This window comes from Vicugna pacos, chromosome 5, assembly GCF_048564905.1.
Source record: "Vicugna pacos chromosome 5, VicPac4, whole genome shotgun sequence".
Classification (NCBI taxonomy): Eukaryota; Metazoa; Chordata; class Mammalia; order Artiodactyla; family Camelidae; genus Vicugna; species Vicugna pacos.
The window spans coordinates 79,737,568-79,761,613 of record NC_132991.1 but is presented as its reverse complement, the minus strand read 5'-3'; the positions used below and the strand labels follow the sequence as shown (position 1 = coordinate 79,761,613).

At 37.5% G+C, this 24,046-nt stretch overlaps 1 protein-coding gene across 1 annotated transcript; it reads right to left on the bottom strand.

Annotated features, from left to right (window-relative positions):
* Positions 1-185: 185 nt before the first annotated feature.
* On the bottom strand, positions 186-23,984 carry CNOT9 (CCR4-NOT transcription complex subunit 9). Its single transcript, XM_006207259.3, has 8 exons — positions 23,589-23,984; positions 15,709-15,888; positions 14,410-14,525; positions 12,355-12,464; positions 7,648-7,757; positions 2,958-3,056; positions 2,657-2,748; positions 186-958 (listed from the first exon to the last, which is right to left on the bottom strand). The coding sequence occupies exons 1-8, from the start codon at positions 23,610-23,612 to the stop codon at positions 790-792; spliced, it is 900 nt and encodes a 299-aa protein (XP_006207321.1). The 5' UTR covers positions 23,613-23,984; the 3' UTR covers positions 186-789.
* Between the last annotated feature and the right edge of the window lie 62 nt (positions 23,985-24,046).

Sequence of the window (24,046 nt, the reverse complement as noted above, 5' to 3'; positions counted from 1 at the left end):
TTGGAAAAGCTAGCAGCTAAAGCTAGAAACAAGGTTAAGGTCCTTGTGGCATCCAGAACTGGGGGTAGAATGGGAAAGGCAGGGAAATTGGTGGTGGCTTCCTGCTGTCCTTTGGCTTTATATCCTTCCCCTGCCTCCCATTCCTCCCAACAGCTCATGTAGCTATTGGCCTGCTAGAGGGGATGTAATGCCCAGACCAACTTTTTATTGAGCTTATGCAGCTAACAGACTTGTAAACAGTGCCAGTTGACAAAGTTTTGCTGAATATTACAGCCTGTGTCCACTAAACACACCTCTCTCTGAGATTAAAAACAAAAAACCAAAGTAAACAAATACTGAGAGAGAGAATGAAGAGACACATCTTGAGTCTTCCAGGAAGGCAAAATAGGAAAACGCCACATGGCTTGGTCCCAGGCGTTCACCATGCCTAGAGTGCTGCTGTCACCAGTCTTCCCTCCTGCCAGCGGCTGGGGAGAGGTGAGGGGGAAGGGTCATCTTAGGCATGCTGCAAATACAGCATTTGCTGGTGTTGACATCCTCCTGGGCTGTGGTGGCAGACCGCTGTGTCAGGAGCCATTTCCTGGGAGTAGCAGAGGGAGCCCAGGTCCTCAAGGCAGCCTGAGATGGCAGCTTACACACCTCAGCGGGGGTACCTTGCCCCTTTTCTCCAGTGCAGTTCAGCATTGAGGTTGTCTATTCCCGGTTGGTGATAAAACCTGAGCTGTTTTCCTTGCAGGATCCCCCTCCCTTCCCCAGCTTGGGGGACTAGTGGGAGGGGACAGGGGAGGATCACTGAGGGGGCAGGGGGATACCCCGGGGATCGGTGACCTGGCCCTCTTGCAGGTTCTTCACCAGTTGTGCAAGCCAGCGTTTCGTGGTGGTGTCATCTTTTAGCACCTGGGCGAAGGTCGTGTCCTTCAGCTGGTCAGGGAGGCACTGCCTGAGTGCTTCACGTGCCCTACATCAGAAACAAACACACCAACCAGGGAGACCAACAAATAAACCCACATTTGGGGGGCAGGGAAGAGTCTCTTTCTTAGACATAAATATATAGACCCCTGGGAATCTATGGCCCTGCCAAGATACTTTAAGAAGCCATAAAAATTCCTTAAAGCTTGTATTAAGCACAGGTTCAGAGATCTCCAAGATCTGTTGTCTGCAAACATTTTCAGAATGATGCCCCAATGTAGAATTTTGTGACAAAGCAAATGGAATAAAATGGTGCAACAGTTTACTTCAGTACAAACTGCTGATTTATAACAGTAAATATTGTCAAAATACTCATGTTAGAAATATATGGGTGATAATAAAGGAAATTTCCAAAATCAGTACATTAACAAAATCCGTACATACAGGGGATATGACCTGACTCACAGTACAATAAATTAATGAACTTTAATTCTAAACTGATAAAATTTGTGTCTTTCCAAAAACGGCTTCAGTTTAATAGTTAAAATCCTTAATAAAAAAAGGGGGGTGGAGGGGAGGGGATAGCTCAGTGGTAGAGTACCTGCCTAGCATGCACAAGGTCCTGGGTTCAATCCCCAGTACCTCTACTTAAAAAACAAGTCAATAAAAAAGACGGGGTAGTGAGGAGGGTACAGCACAGTGGTAGAATGTGTGGTGAGGAGGGTACAGCACAGTGGTAGAATGTGTGCTTGGTATACACAAGGTCCTGGGTTCAATCCCCAGAGCCTCTGTTAAGAAAAAAACCAAACCAAACCAAACCAAATCAAACCAAAACAAACAAATGAAAAACCCTTAATAAGAGATAAGCAGTAAAAACAAAACTATGGTAGCAATATTATCAGGTGAACTTTGAAATATTTTCTTTAAAAGAGAACCAGTAAAAGCCAAATCTGAAAACTTCAAAAAGGCCATTTATAAGGCGGTTTTAAAAAAAAGCTATGGCTTTTGTACTCAGACTAGCACAAGTTGAGTTTTAAACATAGTTTCAAACTTTGGTGAAACAGAAAACACCAAAGAACAGGACAAAATGGTCAAAGAAACAGTGAGTGCTTAAATAATCTCATTGGCAGAAGGCGGAGTTCACATTAAACCAAGTTACCCTTATTCCTAGGAACACAGAAATCAACCCATTATGTGGTTTAGCAGAATGAGTAAGTGGCTTTCAGCATGAATTATGGATTCACAAAGCAAAAGGTCAAAAATTTCTAAACTGCGCCGTATCTACAATGTATAATTTCTGGTAGGAAGATTATGAACACAGGGAGATAAAATAATTAGCTCAAGGACTTTACAGGAATCAAGAAGAGAACTGAAAAAATAATTTAAGAGCGCTCTGGGCCTGTTCCTTTTTAAAGAGATCTTCGAAGATTAATTTTTCTTTCTGATCACCTGAAGTAGCAACAGAAAGCTCAAACCACAGGAGTAATGTATCATAAGATTCCCTGGGAACTGCCTGAACTCTCTGGAATTTTAGAGTAGGGTACAGAGTCCCAGTGGAAAGATAAAACTCTGACAGAATTTTAAATTCAGCACTTTAGATTTTACAAGGAATTAATCAAGTTCTCAGACAAACTAAATATAGTTTTATCCCTTCCCTGTCCTAAAGATATAAGAGCTATGCCATGAGAGGGGGCAACCACTCACCAGAGTATTTCCCCAAAGTCCTATAAATTCTGTAAATGTTTACCTGGGATTATCTGAGAGTCGGAGGTAACATCTTACTACATGCTTCAGCAGACGGGCGGAAGGCTCTTTGGATAGCTGCAGGACCATCTTACCCTGTTTCCCCCAAAAGAGGGTGGGGTGGGGAAAAACACACCAAACACAAAATAATTCTAGTTGACATCAGAGATCAGATAATGCAAAAATCGTTATACAAAGTTCCATGGTTGTTACTTCTAGTTGGAAGACTGAAGCCACTCAGTGTCGATTGCAAAGGGGTTGTGTGATCAGAAGTAGTTACAAAGGGGGTAGATTAAAGAACTCACCAAGATCATGGCAACGTGAGAGAAACGCTCATATGTCTGACATATATAAGCCAAACCAGTGTCATCTAAGAGGATCTTCTGAAGGATGAACGTGGCAACCTGGAGTAAAACAAAATTAAGGAGTCTAAAACATTGCTCAGATTTGCCTTCCAGCTGACTACTCATCTCCCAGAAACAACATGAAGCAGAAAACTAAGCAAAGATCCTGGGATTATATATACCTTACTCAATGAGATATGCATAGTACAAAAAAAATTAATAAATATTACCATATTGAACACTTACTATGTGCCAGAATTTTTCCTAAAGCCATAACACACATCTTATTTTCACAACAAACCTATGAGGTAGGTAGCATTGTTATTCTCATTTTACATAAAAGGGTAGATAATTACCAGATTCTTAAAAACTAGAGACTTTCTCAGTTATTAAATACCTACTATGTGCCAGGCACCACTGAAAATCAATAATTTGCCAGGTTAAGGTCCCAAGTGACAAAGCCACTAAATCACAAAGCTATTAAGTCTAAATCTAGTTTGAATACAGAGCCTCTTTTCTTTCCTATGGTCCAAGATGATTTTAGAGCTTCAGCTATGCCTCAAATTCTTCCAAATGAGGTTAAGTAAAGCTTTTCCTATTCTTAAAAGATTTTTAAGAAAATAAGATTTTTAAGTCCCCCTTCAAAAATTGTTCCAACAGTAATAAAGTAATAAACTCAATTTAAACTCATTAACTCTTACATAGAAGGGATTTAAAAAGTACTAGTTTAACTCAAGTCAAATAATTATTATAATGTTTCTCTTCCTTAGCTGCTCATCAGAGCCAACTGTGGGAATTACTTATTTTATTTTACCATTTTACTGGGGTAAAACATTGTAGTTAGCTAAATAATGGTCCCTAAAGATACCCAGGTCCTAATCACCAAACCCTGGGGATGCTACCTTATGCAGCAAAAGGGACTTTGTAGATGTGATTAAGTTAAGAATTTTGGGGGGTGGGGTAGGGGGCAATAATCATCCTGGATTATCCAGGTGGGCCCTAAACGTAATCATCATAAGTGTCCTTACAAGAAAGCAGTAGAGGGAGATTTGACCACAGAGAAGGTGATATTATAGAAGCAGAGGGATTTGAACATGCTAGACTGCTGGCTTTGAAGATGGAGGATGGGGGAATGAGCCCAGAAATGGAATTCTAGAAGCTGGAAAAGGCAAGGAAAGGGATTCTCCTCTAGAGCTTCCAGAGGGAACATAGCCCTTACTGACACCCTGACTTCAGCTTGGTGAACTGATTAACAGTTTCTGGCTTCCAGAACTGTAAGAGAATAAATCTGTGGTGTTTTAAACCATCAATCTTGTGGCAATCTGCCACAGCAGCAAAAGGAAACTAATACAAACATATACACAGTAAAATGTGCAAAGTGTACTAATCTTAAGTTTATCTTGATGAATTTTTACCTGTGTACCCATTTGTGAACCACAACCAAATTAAAATATAGAACATTTCCAATACCCCATAAGATTCCCACTTGCATTTCCCTAGTCAATAAATATCCTTCCTACTGGGTCACAGCAGCCTACCCTATGACCCAGCAGTCCTTTTGAATCTTACTTTTGAATACTTTTCTACCCAGCCTGCCAGTCTAGGTTCACTTTTTACGTATAATGCTTAGTCTAACATTTTGCCATAGTAGGCTCCCAGTAAAGTAGTGGTTCTCAATCAGAGCTGTGTGACATGATCACCTGTGAAATGTTTAAAAAATCCTGATGTCCATGTTCTGTCTCTGACCTATTGAACCATTCTCCAGGGTAATAAAGTCTGGACATTTGTAATGTTTAAAATAACTTATTTTGGAAAGCTGTTTGGTGGTATTCACTATAAACATAAAGTGTACATGATAAGGTGTCTGCTTGTATGGAACAAAAGAAGAAAGACATACCAGGAACTGACTACTAACCATAAAAGGCTGGATAGGAGAAGTATTCTAGTTGAAGTGTGAAGGTCAATGGGAACCTCTACACATCAAGGATGAATCAATTCTAGTAATGGGCAAGGAATGTAAACAGAGGAGGGATCATTGGGATGGGGGTTCCTGGAAGATGAAATGTCATAAAAGAGAAAATGAGTCTTTTTCTGCCACAGCCTTATGGCTTCTTATAAAGCCAAACTTGAAAAACCTATTCATAGCCAGCTACTAATAAAAGACGACAGAATACAGTTTGCACCCATCCCAATTCTGTCCCAGAAATCCACTGAAATTAACAAAAAGAACTAAAATTAAGGAGGAAATGAACACAGGTCACATGCCACTTATTCTTTTTGTGTTTAAGTAGAAAACTGAAGATCGAGGTATAAACCTCCCCTAGACAGGCAAGCTGTGTGGAAAAGTATTCAAAAGCAAAATACTTGACTTAAAAGCTGCCAACTTCAGTTCATGACATCTCTCCTTCCATTCATTATTTTTAAACAAACGGAGATCTTAGAATGATTCCCACAGGGAAAATTTTGTAGAGACATATCCTAAGAAGGGGTTACAGTTATCTACATTTTCCAGGGAAATGAAGAATACATGGACTTTAAAAAAACATTTAAAAAAAATCCAAAGATAAAAAAATTCAAAGAAGAGCTGAAAAAACATGAGAAGTGAGAGGGCAGAGACTAGAGGAAAAAAATTAATATAAAATTAAACTGCTACATCTATACATAGAATATTTCTAGAAAGATTCTGTAAGAAAGTGGTCATATTGGTCACTACTAGGGAGAAGAACTGAGAGGCTGAGGTAGGAGACTTACATTTATTTGTATACCCATTTATACTAGCATTTGAATTTTTTATTTGTATTGGGCATTCAAAATAAAAATTTTTATATCATTACATGTGCTTACATCCAACTCAGCAATAAATACTTACTGAATTAAAAATGAAAGTGACTAGTCTAGTTAATGTAACTAGACATACTTTAGAAGCAGAGGTTAGATATTGCTAAAAATAGCAACATGGAAAAGTATCCTTGAGAAAAATCACATGATATGAAATTAAAGATAGAAAGTAATTAGAGACAGAAAAAAGATACATATATAAAAATAGACTATATAGCATAACTGATGTTGCTGGAGAGGTCAGAACAAATTAAAGGGAAAACTATAAAAATTAACAAAAAGGAGACACAAGGACTAGGCTCTTTCAGAAAAAAACTGATACAAGGTTATCAAATGAGGAAGGCAGGGTAGAATGAGTGTCCAGCACGCACAAGGTCCTGGGTTCAAACCCCAGTACCTCCATCAAAAATAAATAAAAATAGAAAAACCGAATTACCCCCTCCCCCCCAAGAAAAATAATAATAAAAAAATTATCAAATGAACTTAAAAATAATAAAGAAGCTTAAAATATCCATATAGAAAAGGCAAGTTCACCAAGAAAATAAAAAAATTAGGCTGACCCAAGATTTCACTACAACATTCAATACCAGGAGACAACAGGGCTATGGCAACTGAGTTCTGACAGGAAAAAATGAGATGAGAATTTTATACTCAGCCATGTCATTCATGGTTAAAGCAAGCAAAGTAGGCAGAAGCTCAAATATATATACACTTAATTATGCATTAAAAATGTCTGGAATAATATACTTTTGACTGAGAAGTGGGTTCAGAGAAAAGGGAGAAATTTAGTGTTTATTTATTTATTTTTTTAACATTTTTTATTGATTTATAATCATTTTACAATGTTGTGTCAAATTCCAGTGTTCAGCACAATTTTCCAGTCATTCATGGACATATACACACTCATTGTCACATTTTTTTCTCTGTGATTTATCATAACATTTTGTGTATATTTCCCTGTGCTATACAGTGTAATCTTGTTTATCTATTCTACAATTTTGAAATCCCAGTCTATCCCTTCCCACCCTCTACTCCCCTGGTAACCACAAGTCTGTATTCTCTGTCCATGAGTCTATTTCTGTCCTGTATTTATGCTTTGTTTTTGTTTGTTTTTGTTTTTTAGATTCTACATATGAGCGATCTCATATGGTATTTTTCTTTCTCTTTCTGGCTTACTTCACTTAGAATGACATTCTCTAGGAGCATCCATGTTGCTGCAAATGGCATTATGTTGTCGGTTTTTATGGCTGAGTAGTATTCCATTGTATAAATATACCACAGCTTCTTTATCCAGTCACCTGTTGATGGACATTTAGGCTGTTTCCATGTTTTGGCTACTGTAAATAGTGCTGCTATGAACATTGGGGTGCAGGTGTCATCCTGAAGTAGATTTCCTTCTGGATACAAGCCCAGGAGTGGGATTCCTGGGTCATATGGTAAGTCTATTCCTAGTCTTTTGAGGAATCTCCACACTGTTTTCCACAGTGGCTACACCAAACTGCATTCCCACCAGCAGTGTAGGAGGGTTCCCCTTTCTCCACAGCCTCTCCAGCATTTGTCATTTGTGGATTTTTGAATGACGGCCATTCTGACTGGTGTGAGGTGATACCTCTTTAGTGTTTATTTTGATATTCTTCTGAAGAGTGTGGGTTTTTAAATCATCATTATATAACAATTTTTATTCGAAAGAGAAAAAATATTCATCAAAGTTTCAAAAAACTTGAAGGGAAGCAGAAAATGATCCCACAACCATAAAGAAGTAGCCTAAGAGTCAACACAATATAGAATCTAATTAACATATAAAAGCACATACCGTTTTAGAAAGTTCACTGCCAGATTCCATAATGCGCAAACACAAAGGGATAATTTCTGTTGTCAATAAAAAGTTGATTACTTCCTGTTCATCTGTTTTCACCAGGGCCCCTAAAGAAAATATGGACAAACGAAATTATTTCAGAGTCAGGATTTCTAATTAAACTTGTTCATCCAGCTACTTGTGGAACTTAAATAACATACAACACCAATGGTGGTTTATATGTCAGAGAATCAGATTCATATCTTTCTTTAAAAAAAAAAGGGAAGAAGAAAAAAGGCACAGGCTAACTGTTATCTGTAACACTTAAAGATCAGGCACCAAGTTTGGTCCATCATACAGTTAGTATCAGTTAAACTTCTAGTGATGCTATCACTCTTGGTAGACAATTATACAGTAATATCACCATCTATTCTCCAAATATCTTAGGCAAGAGAGAAATCTACATCAGTAGCAGCAAAGAAATGACGTCAATTTGAATCGTACTTCACAATAGGCATAAACAAATATTACTTCCTGGTTATATAATTGCCCCTCTTTCCCCTCAAAGCATCAACATTGTAGGGTATACCTAAACAAGAAATACACACACACCAACACCTGGACTCTAATTCTGGTTCCACAACTAGTTTACCTAATTTGATAAAGTTATCTTCCCTTTGCAGGCCTCTGTTTCTTTAAAAAAGATTTGGAACAAATGAATTCTAAAATTTATCCCAGTTCTATTATTCTGTTGGTTTCTAAACTGACACTAGTGACCAGGTGACACAGTTCAGTGATACTGTCTCAATTCTGTATACAGGGAGGCAGAGTTCCATTAAACAAATGACTGTTCCCTGAGCTGTCCAATGTATCACTAGCTTTTATATGAAAGGCCTTGGTTAACTGGATCTATAATAACTAAAGTCAATCATTTCAGGTGAGAGTAAGGAATATCATTTACTTTAACCAGAAATGACAATCTATAAATGCCTTATTGCTAAACCTCACAGCAAACAACACATGCTACACTAATATGGCCTAAAACAGATGTCAAATTATTACTTTACTTAGACTTAAGTCCCCCTCCCCTCACCACCCCTGCCTCTAGTAGCCACAAATCTGATCTCTTTTTCTATGCCTCACTTAGATTTTTCACATATATAACCCATTTTGAGTTAATATTTGCATAGAGTACAAGGTACGGATTGTGGCTCATTGTTTTATATATTGATATCTAATTATTCCAGTACCATTTATTGAAAAGACTATCCTTTCTTCATTAAATTCTCTTTGCACCTTTGTCAAAAATCCGACTGACTATATTTGTGTGGGTCTATCTCTGGACTCTCCATTCTGCCCTACTGATCTACAAGTCTGTCTTTCCCCCAGTATCACACTGTCTTGACTACTGTAGTTTTCCAGTAGGTCTAGAAATCAGGTAGTGTGTATCTTCCAACTTTATCCTTCTTTCCAAAAAATGGGTATTCTAGTTCATTTGCTTTCCCAGATAAATTCTAGGGACACCTTTTCAATTTCTATATATTTAAAAAAAAATCCTGCTGGGATTTTGTTAGAATTGCTCTAAGTCTACGTATCAGTCTGCGGAGAATGACATCAACAATACTGAATCAGTGATACACCAACTGATGAACATGGTATATCTCTGCATTTATTTAGGTCTTCTTTGACTACTTTTATCATTGTTTTAGTTTCCAGCAACAGATTTTACATGTATTTTATAAGATTTACACTCAAGTTTTTCATATGTTATGGTGAAATTTCAATTTCTAAATGCTTATTGCTAGCACATAAAAATGATTGATTTTTGTATACTAACTTTATATCCTGCAACCTTGTTAAATTCACTAGTTCTAAGAGTTTTCTGTAGATTCTCCAAGATTTTTCAAGGTAGTTAATCATATTGTCTGTGAATACAGTCTTAATTTTTCCTAATTTGTATGCCCTTTATTTATTTTTTTCTCTTGCTGTAATACACCAGCTAGGATATCTAGGATGAGACTGAGTAAGAATGGTGAGAATGAACATCCTTGCCTTGTTCTCAATCTTAGTGGACAATTTACAGTTTTTCATATTAACTATGATCTTAACCGTAGGGTTGTTTTTGTTTTCTAATTTACCAGGTTGAGAAAGTTCCCCTCTATTCCTACTTTGCTAGAGTTTCTATCATAAATGGATATTGAATTCTCTCAAAGGCTTTTTTTAAACTACAGAAATGATCATATGATTTTTTTTCTTTAGTCTGTTGATATGGTCAATCATAATGACAGTTTTGAAAACTGAACCAGCGTGCATTCCTGGGATAAACTCCACTTGGTCATGATGATCTTTTTTATATTATTCTTAGGCTTGATTTGTTAGCATTTTGTTGAGAATTTCTGCATCTATATTCATGAGGGATACTGGCCTACAGTTTTTTTTCCCCCAATGTCTTTTTCTATTTTTATTACCATTACTCTGGAATGCTGGTCTCACCAAGAGTTGAGAAGTTTCCTCTCTATGGTCTGGAGAAGTTTTATAAAATTGGCATTATTTCTTCTTTAAATTTTTGGTAGAGTTAACCAGTTGAAAATATTTGGGCCTGGAATTTTCTACGCCGGAAGGTTTTTAACTACACAACTATTCAGCTTATCAATTTTTTCTTGAGTGCACTTTGGCAGACTGTATTTTTGCAAAGAATTTGTCCATTTCACCTAAGTTTTCACAGTTAAGGGCAAAGAGTTATTAGCAGTATTACCTTTTATTCTTTTAATGTCTGTAGAGTCTTTTATAACGCACCCCCTTTCATTCATGATATTTTGTAATCTGTGTCTTCTTTTTTTTCTCAACCTATCTGGCTAGAGGTTTATTAATTTAATCGAATTTTTTGAATAAAAAATTGAGGGTGGATAAAATGAGTGAAGGTGGTCAAAAGGTATAACCTTCTGGTTGTAAGATAAAAAAAAGTCCTGGGGATGTAATGTACATTATGGTGACTATAGTAATAATACGGTATTGTATGTTCGAAAGCTGCTAAGATAAATCTTAAAAGTTCTCATCACAGGGAAAAAAATGTTATAACCATGTGTGATGAGGGATGTTAACTAAACTTACTGTAGTGATAATTTTGCAATTATATATACAGTCAAATCATTATGTTGTATATCAAATGTCAATTATATCTCAATTAAACAAAATCAGCTTTTGGTTTCACTTATTTTATATACTGTTTTCCTGTTCCTACTTTCATTGATATCTATTCTTTACTATTTCCTTCCTTTTTTTTTGCTTTGGCTTAATTTGCTCCTTTTCCTAGTTTCTTACATTGAAAGTATAGATCACCAAAGACCTCTCTTTCTAGAATAAGCATTTAATACTATAAACTTCCCCTAAGCCCCGTTTTAGCTGCATCCTACAAATTTTGATACATTACATTTTTATTTTCATTCAGTTTCAGATATTTTTTGTTTTATGGTATGTATCATTTCATTTATATTCAAACTTGTTTGATAACCCTTGAACTGTAGGAAAAAGTCTAAAACCAAATATTCACCTTCTGCTTGTTCTCTCAAATGACTTGGGAAAAACTGAGTTTCAAAAAATATATGCAAGCGTAGGCAACTGACTTAGTACTGTCCAAGTATTTTTTCACATCCCCCCACTGTCAACTTTTATCCTAACATCACATAAGTGTATCATCCAAATGCAGTAGTCAAGAAACCAGCAGAAGTAGGATGATTTGAATCAGAACTATAAATATAAATGTTTTCTTTTGGCTGGAATCATGTTGATGTTTTAAATCCTACTTGAGAATGTATCTTAGAAGTAGAAAAGAATACATTGGAGAAAAGTATCTAATAGAGTATCATCTAGGAGATATAAAAAGAAATAACATTCATTTAGAGAGTATGAGATAACAGTTACTCCTTAAAGGAGACTAAAATGCTTCTGAGAAATGTATCTTAGAAATACCAAACTTTTAAGTTATACTTCCTGACTCACGGTTTATAATCATAGGGATATGACAAAGGTTGAACATAAAAATAATAACCTAACAAAACAGTTTGTATAATCAGTGTTCTTTTGTTTGGTTAGTACTTTAAGCAAAAGCTATCAGAAAAAGACACTGAAAAAAGGAAGGGCAATTTAAGAAAGAAACCTTCTTGAATGTATTTACATTTCACAAATCCAAAGATAGTTCTTTCCCACCCAGGAGTCTGAGATCTGAAATAGCTGATATATTATTTTCTTAAGTAAGAAGTATTTTAGACACATTTCCCACTATAAACATATATGGAAACATTAACTTGAACATGCAGAGATTCAACAAGATAAAACAGAAGGCAAACCCTTGGAGTTATGGGAGAATAGCTTAGCAGTGAGAAAGACAAAAAACCAAACCAAAACAACAAATTCAAATTCTTATTCCTGTAATATTCTTTATTTATTTACTAATGCTCTAGTTCTTTACTTTTCCTAAATTTAGTAAACATTTCTACATATACACTAAATTTAATGGGCCTCATAGCTTTAGTAACAATACTCAGAATGGTACCTGATAAGAGCAATCATGTTCCTCATGTTCATTTATTAGTGAAAACAGACGCAACCTCAAAGATGAAAACAATCAGTGAACAAAAACTATCAAAAGCCAGACAAAACACCTATGTTAAGAACACTATTTCAAATGATCATTTCAGATTTTCAAAAACAATCCTAATAACTTACCAATAACTCCAAGACTCGTTAGCCGAAGATACTCAAAGGGACGCGTTTTACTGACAGTGTGCAAAAAAGGGTACAAAAAAAGTGGGATGTGTGCTGCAAGAAATGCTGACCTGGAAGAGAAAATAATCACATTCAGAGCCCAGAGTTAATTTCTAAGGATTCTGAACATTCAAATTTCCAGGTGGCTAATTCTGTTAGGCCTGTAACATTGCTTGACCAAGGAATCTCTAGGAATGACTGTTGCTGGTTATTAGTCTAGACCAGTGATCCTTAGGTGGGGTAACTGTGCCCCCCAGGGTACATGAGGCAATGTCTGGAGATTTTTTGGTTGTCATAACTGAGGGGATTGTCATCCAATAGGCAGAAGCCAAGGGTACTCCTAAATATCCTACAATGCATAGTACAACCCCTTCCTGTCCCCCTCTTACCACAAACAATACCCAGCCCCAAATGCCAATGGTGTCAAGGCTGAAAAGCCCTACCCTAGACCAATGGTTAAGAGAATACATGATTTTCCCTGTAACCAGCACCTAGTACTTTAAAAACTGATAAAATATCCAACTGCAAGTTTTAAAAAATAGGCCATAAAATGTAATTAATTAAGTGCCCGAGAGATTCTCCTGGATATTCTCTCTCATCTAATTTATAACTGAATAATAATATTCATAAGTACAAGCTGACAAAATCTGATTAACCAAGATAATAAAACAAAGCAGCCAACACCAGATTTATCTGCTATGTACAAATACACACTTTCTGTTGTTGTTGTTAGAGCTTTTAGATACACTAAACATTCTAAAAACATTTTAATCTGCAGATAATATGTTCAGGCAACTAACATGGAATCAGTCTATTACTTTATATAATTTATAGTGACACCTCAAAGGGGAGTCAAAACCCCCCAAATTTTAACACTCAGAGTACTCTTACATTTTTCTTAAGTGCTTACAAATAATTTTCTTATCAACTTCTTTAAAGCTCTGAAAGGTCAATGCCAACCCAGCACTCAGATTTTACAAGGAAAACTTGACAAAGTAAAGGTTTTAATAAGATGACTATTAAGTGTCTTAGGGCCATAAAAGTCACAAAGTAGGTTCCTGAACAGAATTTCCCTCTTTTCAATTTCTCAGATATAGCAGGAAGGCAAAAATGTCTCAACTTGCATGCCAATTCTCTCATCTATTACAGAGGTTGTCTAGAATCCTGAATTAATAAGAAAGATTCTGAAGCCAAAACTGGCTTATTATGTGAGGAAAAAGTGCTGGGTTCAAATACTTACTGAACTCCTACTAAATGAAATGCACTATTCCTCATAGCATAATGATGCCTACTATGGATTTAGGAGGGAGAGAATGCCATGTGCCTGATCTTTCCTGAGAGGTGACAACCATTCCTTTAAAGTTCCTTGCTATCAATGGGTAAAAAGTAAATGAGATGGAACAGTACTCAGCCTTAACAAGGAAGCAAATTCTGACATTTGTTATAATATAGATGAACCTTGAAAACATTATGTTAAGTGAAATAAGCCAATCACAAAAAGACAAATACTGTATGATTCCATTCATATGAGGTACTCAGAGCAGTCAAAACCATAGACAGAAAGTACAATGGTGGATGCCAGGGGCAGGGTGGCAGGCAGAGGGATGGGGAGTTGTTTAATGGGTATAGAGTTTCAGTTTTACAAGATGAATAGAATTATGGAGATGGATGGTAGTGATGGTTGCACATCATGAATGTATTTAATACCACTGAACCAGACAGTTTAAAATGATTCAAATGACACATTTTATGTTATTTATATTTTATCACTATTTTAAAAAGCAAAAAAATTAATTATAAAAGAACATGTTAATTATAAAAGAACATAATCCCATGCTGTTACTACACTAAAATTTGGTAAATTAGAGATGAGAAATTCTTCAGGGGGAAAAAAAAAAGTAAACGAGAGCCCTGAAGAGCCAGCACACACACATGCACCTCTTCTCATCATTCAGAAGTAGTGTAGGACCACATTCAATACAAACTTCCCCTCCCACACTCATCCAAAGCACTTACCTGGTTTCTGGATGTGATGCCACACACTGCAGTAATGCCAGAGCATTGCAAACTCTGTTAGACTGGTGTGCTGTCAAGGTGGGTGGATTGATAGATGGATAAATATTTACAATTTCCTAAAAAATGGAAATCAGCACCAGATGAACAAGGAATAACTTTAATTCCCATGGTATGAAATCAAACAACTTTAATTCCACATATCCTGAAAGAACCAAACCATCAAAGAGGGAGCAGAAATAAACCATTTTCCCATCCTTTCATCACAAATGAATTTGACTGAGACTATCTGAGACATTACTACATATATCTCTAGGAAGACTTCTATAGAGGCAACTGTGGTCACCCACACTTCCTCCTACATCCTGCATCATCTGTTGAGGCTTTCACTTGAAGGACTTTTACATTTATAATCCCTCTTTTTGTCAACAATGTACTTTAAGTTATGGTGATGAGACAGCTAGCCAGAAAGTGTTAGTAAATGAACCACAGTGACTCAAAGAAGTTTCTGTTTGGTCAGGTAGCAACTACAAAAAGGGGGAGGTAAGAACAAGGGTGTATGTGTGGGGATATATACAAACATCAGTGAATGTATGTGTTCTCTGTCAAAAGGTGATTTGCTGAGTACAATTCCATTTATCTTCATTGTAAAACTTTTACACAGAAAATAGTCCTATAAGAAGGATTAGTTTTTTGGACACATGTAATAGAGATAGAATGTGAAAAATTAATCTAATTATTAGGAATTGTGAACAATACTTTAAAGGATGATCATTCTATCTTGGTATCTTAGGACTACACCATTTCAACTTATTCCCCACAAATGACCATTCTGGTCAGAACCAAATTTCAGTTATTTATTCTTTAATGTTCAAGTATACCCAACTTTAATTGTAGAGCTGTTATATCTTTATCTTAATATTTTCTTTCCCCAGAATATACCTTTCAGTCCTTATACCTTCCTTTCCACCTTCTCTTCCCCTGTCATGTAGAATTATTTTGTAGTACTCCTAAAGCTGTGTTTCTCAAAGTGTAGTTCTTAGACCACCTGCATCAGGTCACCTGGGAGTGGGTGAGTTGCCTGTTAAACATACAAATTTTTCATCTCAGACTAAATAAATCAAACTTCTTGGGTAGGATCCAAGAATCTGCATTTAACAAGTACCTCAGACTTTTCTAAAACAGATTCTTACAAATGCTGACTTTTAACATTACTAAAGTTTTCAAAATCATTTGGGCAAAGGCAGAGAGATACAAGTGTGATAAACAGGACTGAACTGCAACTCATGGATATATACCCACCTGTAAAAGTGCTGCAATAGTACCAAATGAATGCCACAGCATGGGTGCAAGGTCAGGAACAGATTCCCGCTTCTTACTTAGCTCCAGCAAAGCATTTTCCCTTGTCTCAGGACTGGACAGCTCGTTGATCCACTGATATATCTTTTCTCTATCCACCTGGGCCAGTGCAGTAGGCACAGGCTTCAAGTGAAGACAAGAAAGTAAACATGTGAGTTTCATTAGAGTCAAACCAAGACTTACTCTGCAGTAGTGCTTTAGAGGAAATATATTTTTCATAAATACCAGGAGAGCTTGTCTCAATACATATACTTGATGTAAACTAATTTAATCTATCAAAATCTAAAATGCACAAATCTCTTAATAGTTCCATGTTTATGTATCTCCAATGTTCACAGCAGCACTATTTACAACAGCCAAGACATGGAAGCAACCTAAATGTCCATCAGCAGATGACTGGATAAAGAAGTTGTAATACATATATATATATTCCATTATATATACATATGTGAATATATATACACATACATACGTTTTATATATATGTGTATATATATGCACACCCCCCCCAACAACTTCTTTATCCAGTCATCTGTTGACGGACATTTAGGTTGCGTCCACGTCTTGGCTATTGTAAATTGTGCTGCTATGAACATCCAACGCTTTCTTGAACTGTATTACACAGCTCCTCACAGTATTTACATGTTACCACTACACTTTAGTGTGACAGAATGATGACCTACCCATTACACAAATAGAAAGACGTGGAACAAAAAGGACAACTGTCTTTGTTGAAGAGAATGAAGTTTAAGATGGACTTTGAGGTATACTAACATTTACTCTATCCAAGCTGAACAATAGCCTTCTATAAATGGAAGCTTGATTAGAAGCTTTTAGCTTAATGTTTATCATTTCACTTGCTTGACCGAATGAACCACAAAGTGAAGTTCTGCTAAATGGACTGAAATACCATGCAACTTAAGTCTTCTTTAAGTGCCTCATAGTAATCTGCTAAAAGCTGTTTTGCAATCCTCATCAGTGATGCTCCTCAAGAAAGCATAGGCTCCTAAATGATGCAGAAGGAAAAGGGTACTTTCCCTCCACTTCCAACAGCAAAAGCAGTATGGTCTAAGCACTTGCCCTTTCTATGTTGCTACAGATAGGTCTTCAACTTTAAAAAGTATTTTTGGAAATGTAATTCCCACCAGAAGATAGGATATGTTTATTTAGAGTATTACATCACCTTAAAAACTCAGTGGGAATAACAGCTAAAATCTGAGCTTTGGGTTTCCTGTCCACAGTCTCTTGGATGGCCACAATCCTAAAGACGGCCCCACAGACAAGGCTCCAGCCATACAGTATCTATACTGTATCTATACAGTATCTATACTGATTAGTCATTACTCATTCCTAGAGGCTTGTCTTCCATACACCACTGTAAGTAAACTCCATCACCCTTTCTAGAGCCAATCTGTGACCTGTATCCAGCACCCCTGTACCCATCCTATCCTGGGGAACCCTAGGTGAACAACACCAGGCTGCACTGGTACCCTTAAGTCAGCAAATCATGGCTTCTGAACACCAGACCCCATACCCAAATATTCCATTTCCAGAGTGGGCTTGGCTCCAGCAGAGCAGACGGTTCCCTTGGAGTAGTGCTAGCACTCTGGAAGGCCAATGTCTGGTGTCTACTTGGGTCCTTAAGGCCATGACCACCTGTTGCCAGTAATATTCCAAATTTCGAGGCTACTTGTGGGAACTGCAGCCTCCATGGTACTTTGGTTCTAAGAGAACTAGAGATGTCAGGTGGATGGTAGTGTGGCCCTCTCAGGTATACGTTTGGAGATATGAGTTCTGTAGCCATTCTAACAATTAATAAGGCAGTGAGGACAGTTTGGTACCAGGAAATATCTGAGGTAGGGACCCTTCTTTTCATCATCTCTGTTGAATTTCACCCCCAACTTAATAAAAGGAGTTAGTTTAAACCTACTGAATACCTATTTGTTATGGGATAAATATAATTATTTCTTAAAAATGAGAGCTCACATATATACTGCTTGCTTTGTCGGGCACTGTCTTATCATTATCACTCTCATTTGATGAGAAAACTGAGAAACAGAGAAGTTATTTAAAAGTTAAGTGGCAAAGCCCAGGATTTCATCCAGGCAATCTGGCAATAGAGTCCATACTTTAACTGCTTTGCTAATGCTGCTTCTCACTTGCCTGAAATATTAGGTCTGATCTAAAGACAACTGTACAAAAAACTATTTCTACACAACAGAGATAAGGAATATATAAAAAATCTCAGACAAAATTAAAGTGCTACTGCCGTTAGTTCAGTAGAATCTGAAAAAACAATCAGCACCATGAACAATATCATTGATACTAAGAGAAAATCTCTACTTATTGAGATTATGAGACCATCATTTTAATGGGAAAAGTCAGTGAAATAGTTTGACATAGTTCTCTATGTCAAATCATGGCTCAGATGGACATAATTGTACTAATGACAGCCACCAATACACCCCCCCACCTACATCAACAAGTAATTTTATAACACAGGGAAACTCGGTTATTTTGGAAAATAAAAGGGAAAATCTTTTAACATTTTGAGTTATATACTGATTTACAGATTAATTTATAGTATCAGACAACTTATAAAATACTTCGGACATCACCCCTGAATAAAACTGCAAAACACAACTCTAGCATCTGACAAGATCTATATACCACATCTTCTTTATCCCTGACTAGATCTTAATGGTAATAAAAACCCAAAATGCCTCTCTCTTTCTGAATCCCAAGGATCATTTAGGCACAACTTTCACAAAAATATTAGAATCTGAAAATTGATGCCTTCCTAAAAGGGAGTAGGAAGTAAAAGAGTGGGGTGGGGTGGATGAGGGAACTATATTGTACTTTTTGAAACATGGTTTCATTTAATGATCACGGCAGTGTGGTTATTATCCACATTTCACAATTGATGGAACTATGAGTAAACAGTAGGCAGATTTCCTCCTCCTCTCATCTGTATTTATTTATTTTTTTATAATTTTTTGGGGGGGAGGAAGTTAGGTTATTTCTTTCTTTCTTTATTATTTATTTTAATGGAGGTACTGGGGATTGAACCCAGGACTTGGTGCCTGCTAAGCACACACTCTATCACTGTGCTATAACCTCCCCCTCATTCTGTATTTAAAGATCATCTCCAAAGATTCCTAGTTCACTTGCTGCAATTCTTTTAATTTATAATTTACTAATACATTTCTGAGGTGTAGCTAATATGAATACAACCTACTAGCACACACTGTCCAGCAGCAGAAAAACAAATTCATCGAACTTCTCTTTTGGAGACTACCTAACTTAAACGCACTAACAATAAGAGCAGGACACTACCACAAGAGCAGAGGTTAACATTTCTTGAATCAAATGAAATCTATGGGTCTTTTCCTCATGAAAATACACAACTTCAAGTTGTTTTGCATATAATTTATTTTTTCCTGAAATTTACACATTTCAGGGAATTCACAGACTCCTCTGTAACCCATTTATGGACTCAGAATTAAAAACTTCTTTATCAAGTTAAAGAATAGGAAAGACCTAGATTTGCAAGTAACTATACTAGTCCATAACTAGAATGCACACTGGAATGGGAACCAGAAATGGTTTCAAAACGGTGTTGCCATTTCTAAAACTGTGTGACCAAAGATAAATCATTTCCTCTTCAAAGCCTCAAATTTACTATTGGTTAAATGAGGAAACTAATATATTAAATCACTACCAAAGTCTCAGTCAGCTCTAAAATATTAGAAATTTCTTCCTTTAATGTAAGAGACTAATCTAAGTGGCTCTTTTAAAAAAAATCTATTTTATTAAGGTACCATTTGCATACAATAAAATTTTCAAGTGTACTCCTCTTAAGTGTACATTTCAACGACTTTTGAGAAATCTATAAACCCACGTGACCACCACCACAATCAAGATACAGATCATTTCCACTGTCGTCCCAAATTACCTAGTATTCCACAGCCAGCCCTCCACCATAGATTTTCTAGGAACTTTTTATAGGAAGCAGCATTTATTGAACATACTATATGCTAGCCACTGTGGATTATCTCAAATTATTCTCAAAATTCTGAGAGGAAACAAGTTCAGGGAAGTTTATCATACTTAAGCTCACACAAGCAAATACAGGGCAGAATTAAACTCATCTACTTCTCTCTAGAATCAGTGAGCCCTACTTGTTCTATAGGGTTGAAATCACAAATATCCCTCCAAATTGAAGAAATTATTTAAGAACCCAATACAGAACTTTAAGTTTGATTTTGTTACAGTTGGATTTGGATAAACAGTAGGTTCAGTTAACATATCCCCAAAGTCATTTACAAGAAATCCAATTTGGACTATTAGTTATCATCCTCAACACTTCCAAGATCAGAAAGAAGCACTGTGGTTTATAACTATGTATTTTTAGTTATAACCTGCTTAAAGTCAGTGGTCCTTTCCTTGAAACAGATGTGTTAAAAAATGTTTGTACCGTCAAAATTTAGGAGGGAATCGTTATTCTCTTTCCTGTTTCATGGTTTGTATGTGGCAAATGTATTTCAAGTAACTTTTTTCCTTCAGTAAAGCTTAACACAGGCTAAACATATATCAAAGTGAGCCACCAATGGTTAACTCCAAGTGTCACAAACACAGGGTACTAACAGTTGTCCTATTTCTGAAAAATCTTAACACAATGTGAAAATGAGAAAGATATTAGAACTTAAAAAAGACAAATATTTACTCATAAATGGGAAAGAAATATAGTTCCTCCTCCCTCTGAGTAAATTAAAAATTGTTGTTGATGGCTCCCTTAAACAGAAAATAGCCAAATGTATCAATACAACTTTAGTTCAAGGGCCAAACCAATTGTTGGTTTTCTTACCAATGAATATGTGACAGTGTATAAAGAAAAAAAGGAATTAGATTGGAAGAGATTATTTTCCTAAGTCTGATGATGATTCAACATGTGACTTTGGGTGTCTATATAATGACGATATTCCAAGAAAACACACTTTCTTAATAGTGCCAAAGGGAGATGTTAAATTAGTTTAATTATACTCATGTCTTTAAAAAATAAGGGCCAGAATGTTCTTCAAAATAACTTTATAAAAATGGAAGTGAATAAGCAAAGAAGTTAGTTAGTTTGCTTAAATCTTCAGGAGACAAAGGAGGAGACAGTGTCTGAATTAGACCCTTCAGAATGCACAATGTTCTTTTTACTTGCCAAAGAGGAGGGCATCTGGGAGTCAGCGCTGCTCAACAAAAAGGTATAAAATGACTAATGCTGCTGCTGGTTACATGAAAAAAGATGGAATAACAGGAGTTTAAGGATGTTAGAATTACCATGGGAAATTATAAAAAAACAAAAACAAAAAAACCCACACTCAATGTATCTCCTAAAGCCTTACTTTGGCAGTTTTAAATCACTAGTATAACGTTCATTACAGAAGACCCATGCTATGTGAAGATCTGTGGTTCTATTAAGCTGAAGCAACCTCCAAGGTCCATAACAAGTGATGTGTTACTTTGTTGAGACAGGAATTAGAGTCCCAAGGCTGAAGTCTGGGAACAAGTCATTAAACCAATGAGTGAACCTAGCCAACCACTGAACATTTTGTTAGTCTTATTTAATACAATCCTGTGTGCTATTTCTGTCCCTATTTAGTAGATGTAAGAGAGAAATTATATTCTATGATGGCAATAATGAAGATGGTAGGATGTATTCTGTAAAAAAAATCACTCCACTATACTACAAATTGCTGGCATAATATTTTTAAAAAAGTCGAAATTTAAGATACATGCCCAATTATCTCAATTCCTCCATCTAGTGAATAACACTCTGCATTCATATGTGATCATATTCTCCTTTGATAGTACTATCTCTCCAGCTCAAGTGATGATTTACCTGTTATTTTAAAAAACAAATAAAGGTATATGCAAATACAAATTTTCACCATTAGGTATCTTCTTCAGTAAGAATCTTCTCAAGTGGTTTAGATTATTACTGGCACCACTGCATGTATTATTAACTCTTTTCAACTTCTAGTGAGTGATATACACCATTAGTGTCCTTTACCCAGATCAGAATAATACAGGCATTTTAACCTAATGGAAGGCTTTAAGGATTGGGAAAGAGGGGGTTCAACTTATCTATGCTTCAGACTCCTCAATAACCAAATATTCCAGTGAATGAGTGGTACAAGGGAATTTATCAGAGCTTCTGCGTGGTCCAAACAGCATAACAGGTAAAAGGGTAACTAACAGCTCAACTTCTAAATAAAGGTAAGGCATTGTAAATTAAATTGAAGAAACATGTATTGAGTACTTACTATAAGTAATGAACCACAGCTTTAATGGCTGCTCAAAAAATGTATCAGGGAGCAACTGAAAATAAAACGAATCGAATAGGTAGAGTTTGGAGAGGTATAAGGAAAAAAGCAGCTTGATATCAAAGGGTAAAGACGACACAATCAGATTCTAAGAGATGGACAATCTAATCTTATTAGAATCCTTTGTTTAATTTGCCCCTTCCCTACCAGCAGCAACCTCATCTTCTGATTGGCTTTTCCCCAAATTATATATATAATTTGGGAGAAGAAACAAAACAAGGTGAGGAAATTGCAATCACCTAATTGAGAAATATAAAAGGTACCTCTCCACTGTGAACAGTTACAAACATTTAGAAACATCGTGTCAGGGGGCAGAGATGCCACTGGCCCTGGAAATGACCATGTTTTTCGTAGCTTAAGGCAATTTTTTTTGTCCTCTGTTTAGTACTTATGTCATTTTGCCCGGTAATGCAACTTCAGTATATTACTCTCTCCTTAAGTCACTTCATCTTGTTTAAACTGAAAAAGCGAGGTGGGCATTCACAAGAGTGTGCTCAAACTGTATGATCCCATTTGCCCATTATGGTTACTTGCTCTCAGCAGTCACCTCCCTCCGCATCTGTACAGCCTCATTCAGCAAAGTCTTTGTGCCAGGAACTGTCTGGCACTGGGGTAATCATGTAAACAGGACCCATACAATCCCTGTCCTTGACCTCAAAATGGGGACAAAGAAACAAGTAAATAAACACAAAAAATACAAATTGGGATCAATTCTGCGAAGAGTACTCTAACAGCAGCCAGACGTGTGGGGGGTGTGTGTGTGTGTGTGTGTGTGTGTGTGTAGGGTAAGAGCATTCATCTGCGTAAGGACCATTGCAGGCCATCTCAATGCAATGCGAAGCCATGGGATTACTTCAGACAGGTTAATTTACACTGTTTTCCTTGGTAAAGGATCACTCTGGTAAAATGAGATGTGTGAAAAGAGGTTTTAAACACAGAGAACCGTAAGTCGGAAGAAATAGTTATTCACTTCTCTGACTCTTTGATCTTGCATCTGTAAAGCAAGTGGCATGAGCTAGAAGCCATTTCTTCCCCGCCGCGATGTGCCTAGGCAGGAGGTGGTGAGAGCACGGGCGGTGTCAAATGGACCATGGAATTCCCCTCGCCCCCACCGACGCCCAGCTCTCAACCGGCTCCCTGAAACTGTTGGTCAGCGCAATGAATCAATGAATGGCCCGTCCCGGCCGCTAGAGAGGCGCCCCGTCCGCGGGACCAGGCCCGGGAGCCGGAAAAGAACGCGATACGCCGCGCGAGAGGCCAGGGAGCCGACCGGCAAGGAAAGTGGGGGCCGGCTCCGCCACAGCCAAGCGCGGCGAAGAGGGAGGCTCGGGCCTTGCTGGTTGAGGAAAGGAGGAGCAGGACTCTCGCTCCACACAGGGAGCTCGGAGAAAAGGCCGAAACGCAGAGCTGAGGGGTTCTGGGCCCAGGCCGGGCGGCCCAACCACTTACCGCAGCCGTCGCCAGGCTGTGCATGTTGGGAGCGGCCGCGGCTCTCCTCCTACCACCCGATGCGTCCGACCCGTCCCAACTTCAACACCGCTGCCGCCAAGGATGAGCTGCTGCAGCCGCCATCCGCCTCCGGCTCGCTCCGCCCCTTTCGCAGCCCTCTGACCTTTCACCTCTGACCCCTCTCACACAATCTCTTCCCGCCGCTGGGCTCTCGGAGGTGTTAATAGCCCTAGAGTACGTCCTTTGCCCCTTAAGATTCAGGACCAGAAGGACGTCTACCACCTACTAGTCCCCGCATCTCCCAGCCTGGAGAAGGTATTCCCCAGAGAAGTGCGTGAACTCTGACCCTCCTCCGGAGGCCAGTGAAGGGCGGGAAAGGCCGGGCAGTGCCAGGAGGACAAGTAGTGCGCATGCCCAGCTGGGCTGAGGAGGCGGGAAATATTGGGAGAACGAAAGTG

What these genes read in the sequence shown, in the direction of transcription:
- CNOT9 (XM_006207259.3), bottom strand. Translation starts at nt 23,612, where the DNA reads ATGCACAGCCTGGCGACGGCTGCG. An exon ending in GCAGTGAACTTTCTAAAACG is followed by an intron (nt 3,057 to 7,647) that starts GTATGTGCTTTT and finishes GTTTTACTCCAG; the next exon opens with GTTGCCACGTTCATCCTTCA. An exon ending in CTCACGTTGCCATGATCTTG is followed by an intron (nt 2,749 to 2,957) that starts GTGAGTTCTTTA and finishes TGGGGGAAACAG; the next exon opens with GGTAAGATGGTCCTGCAGCT.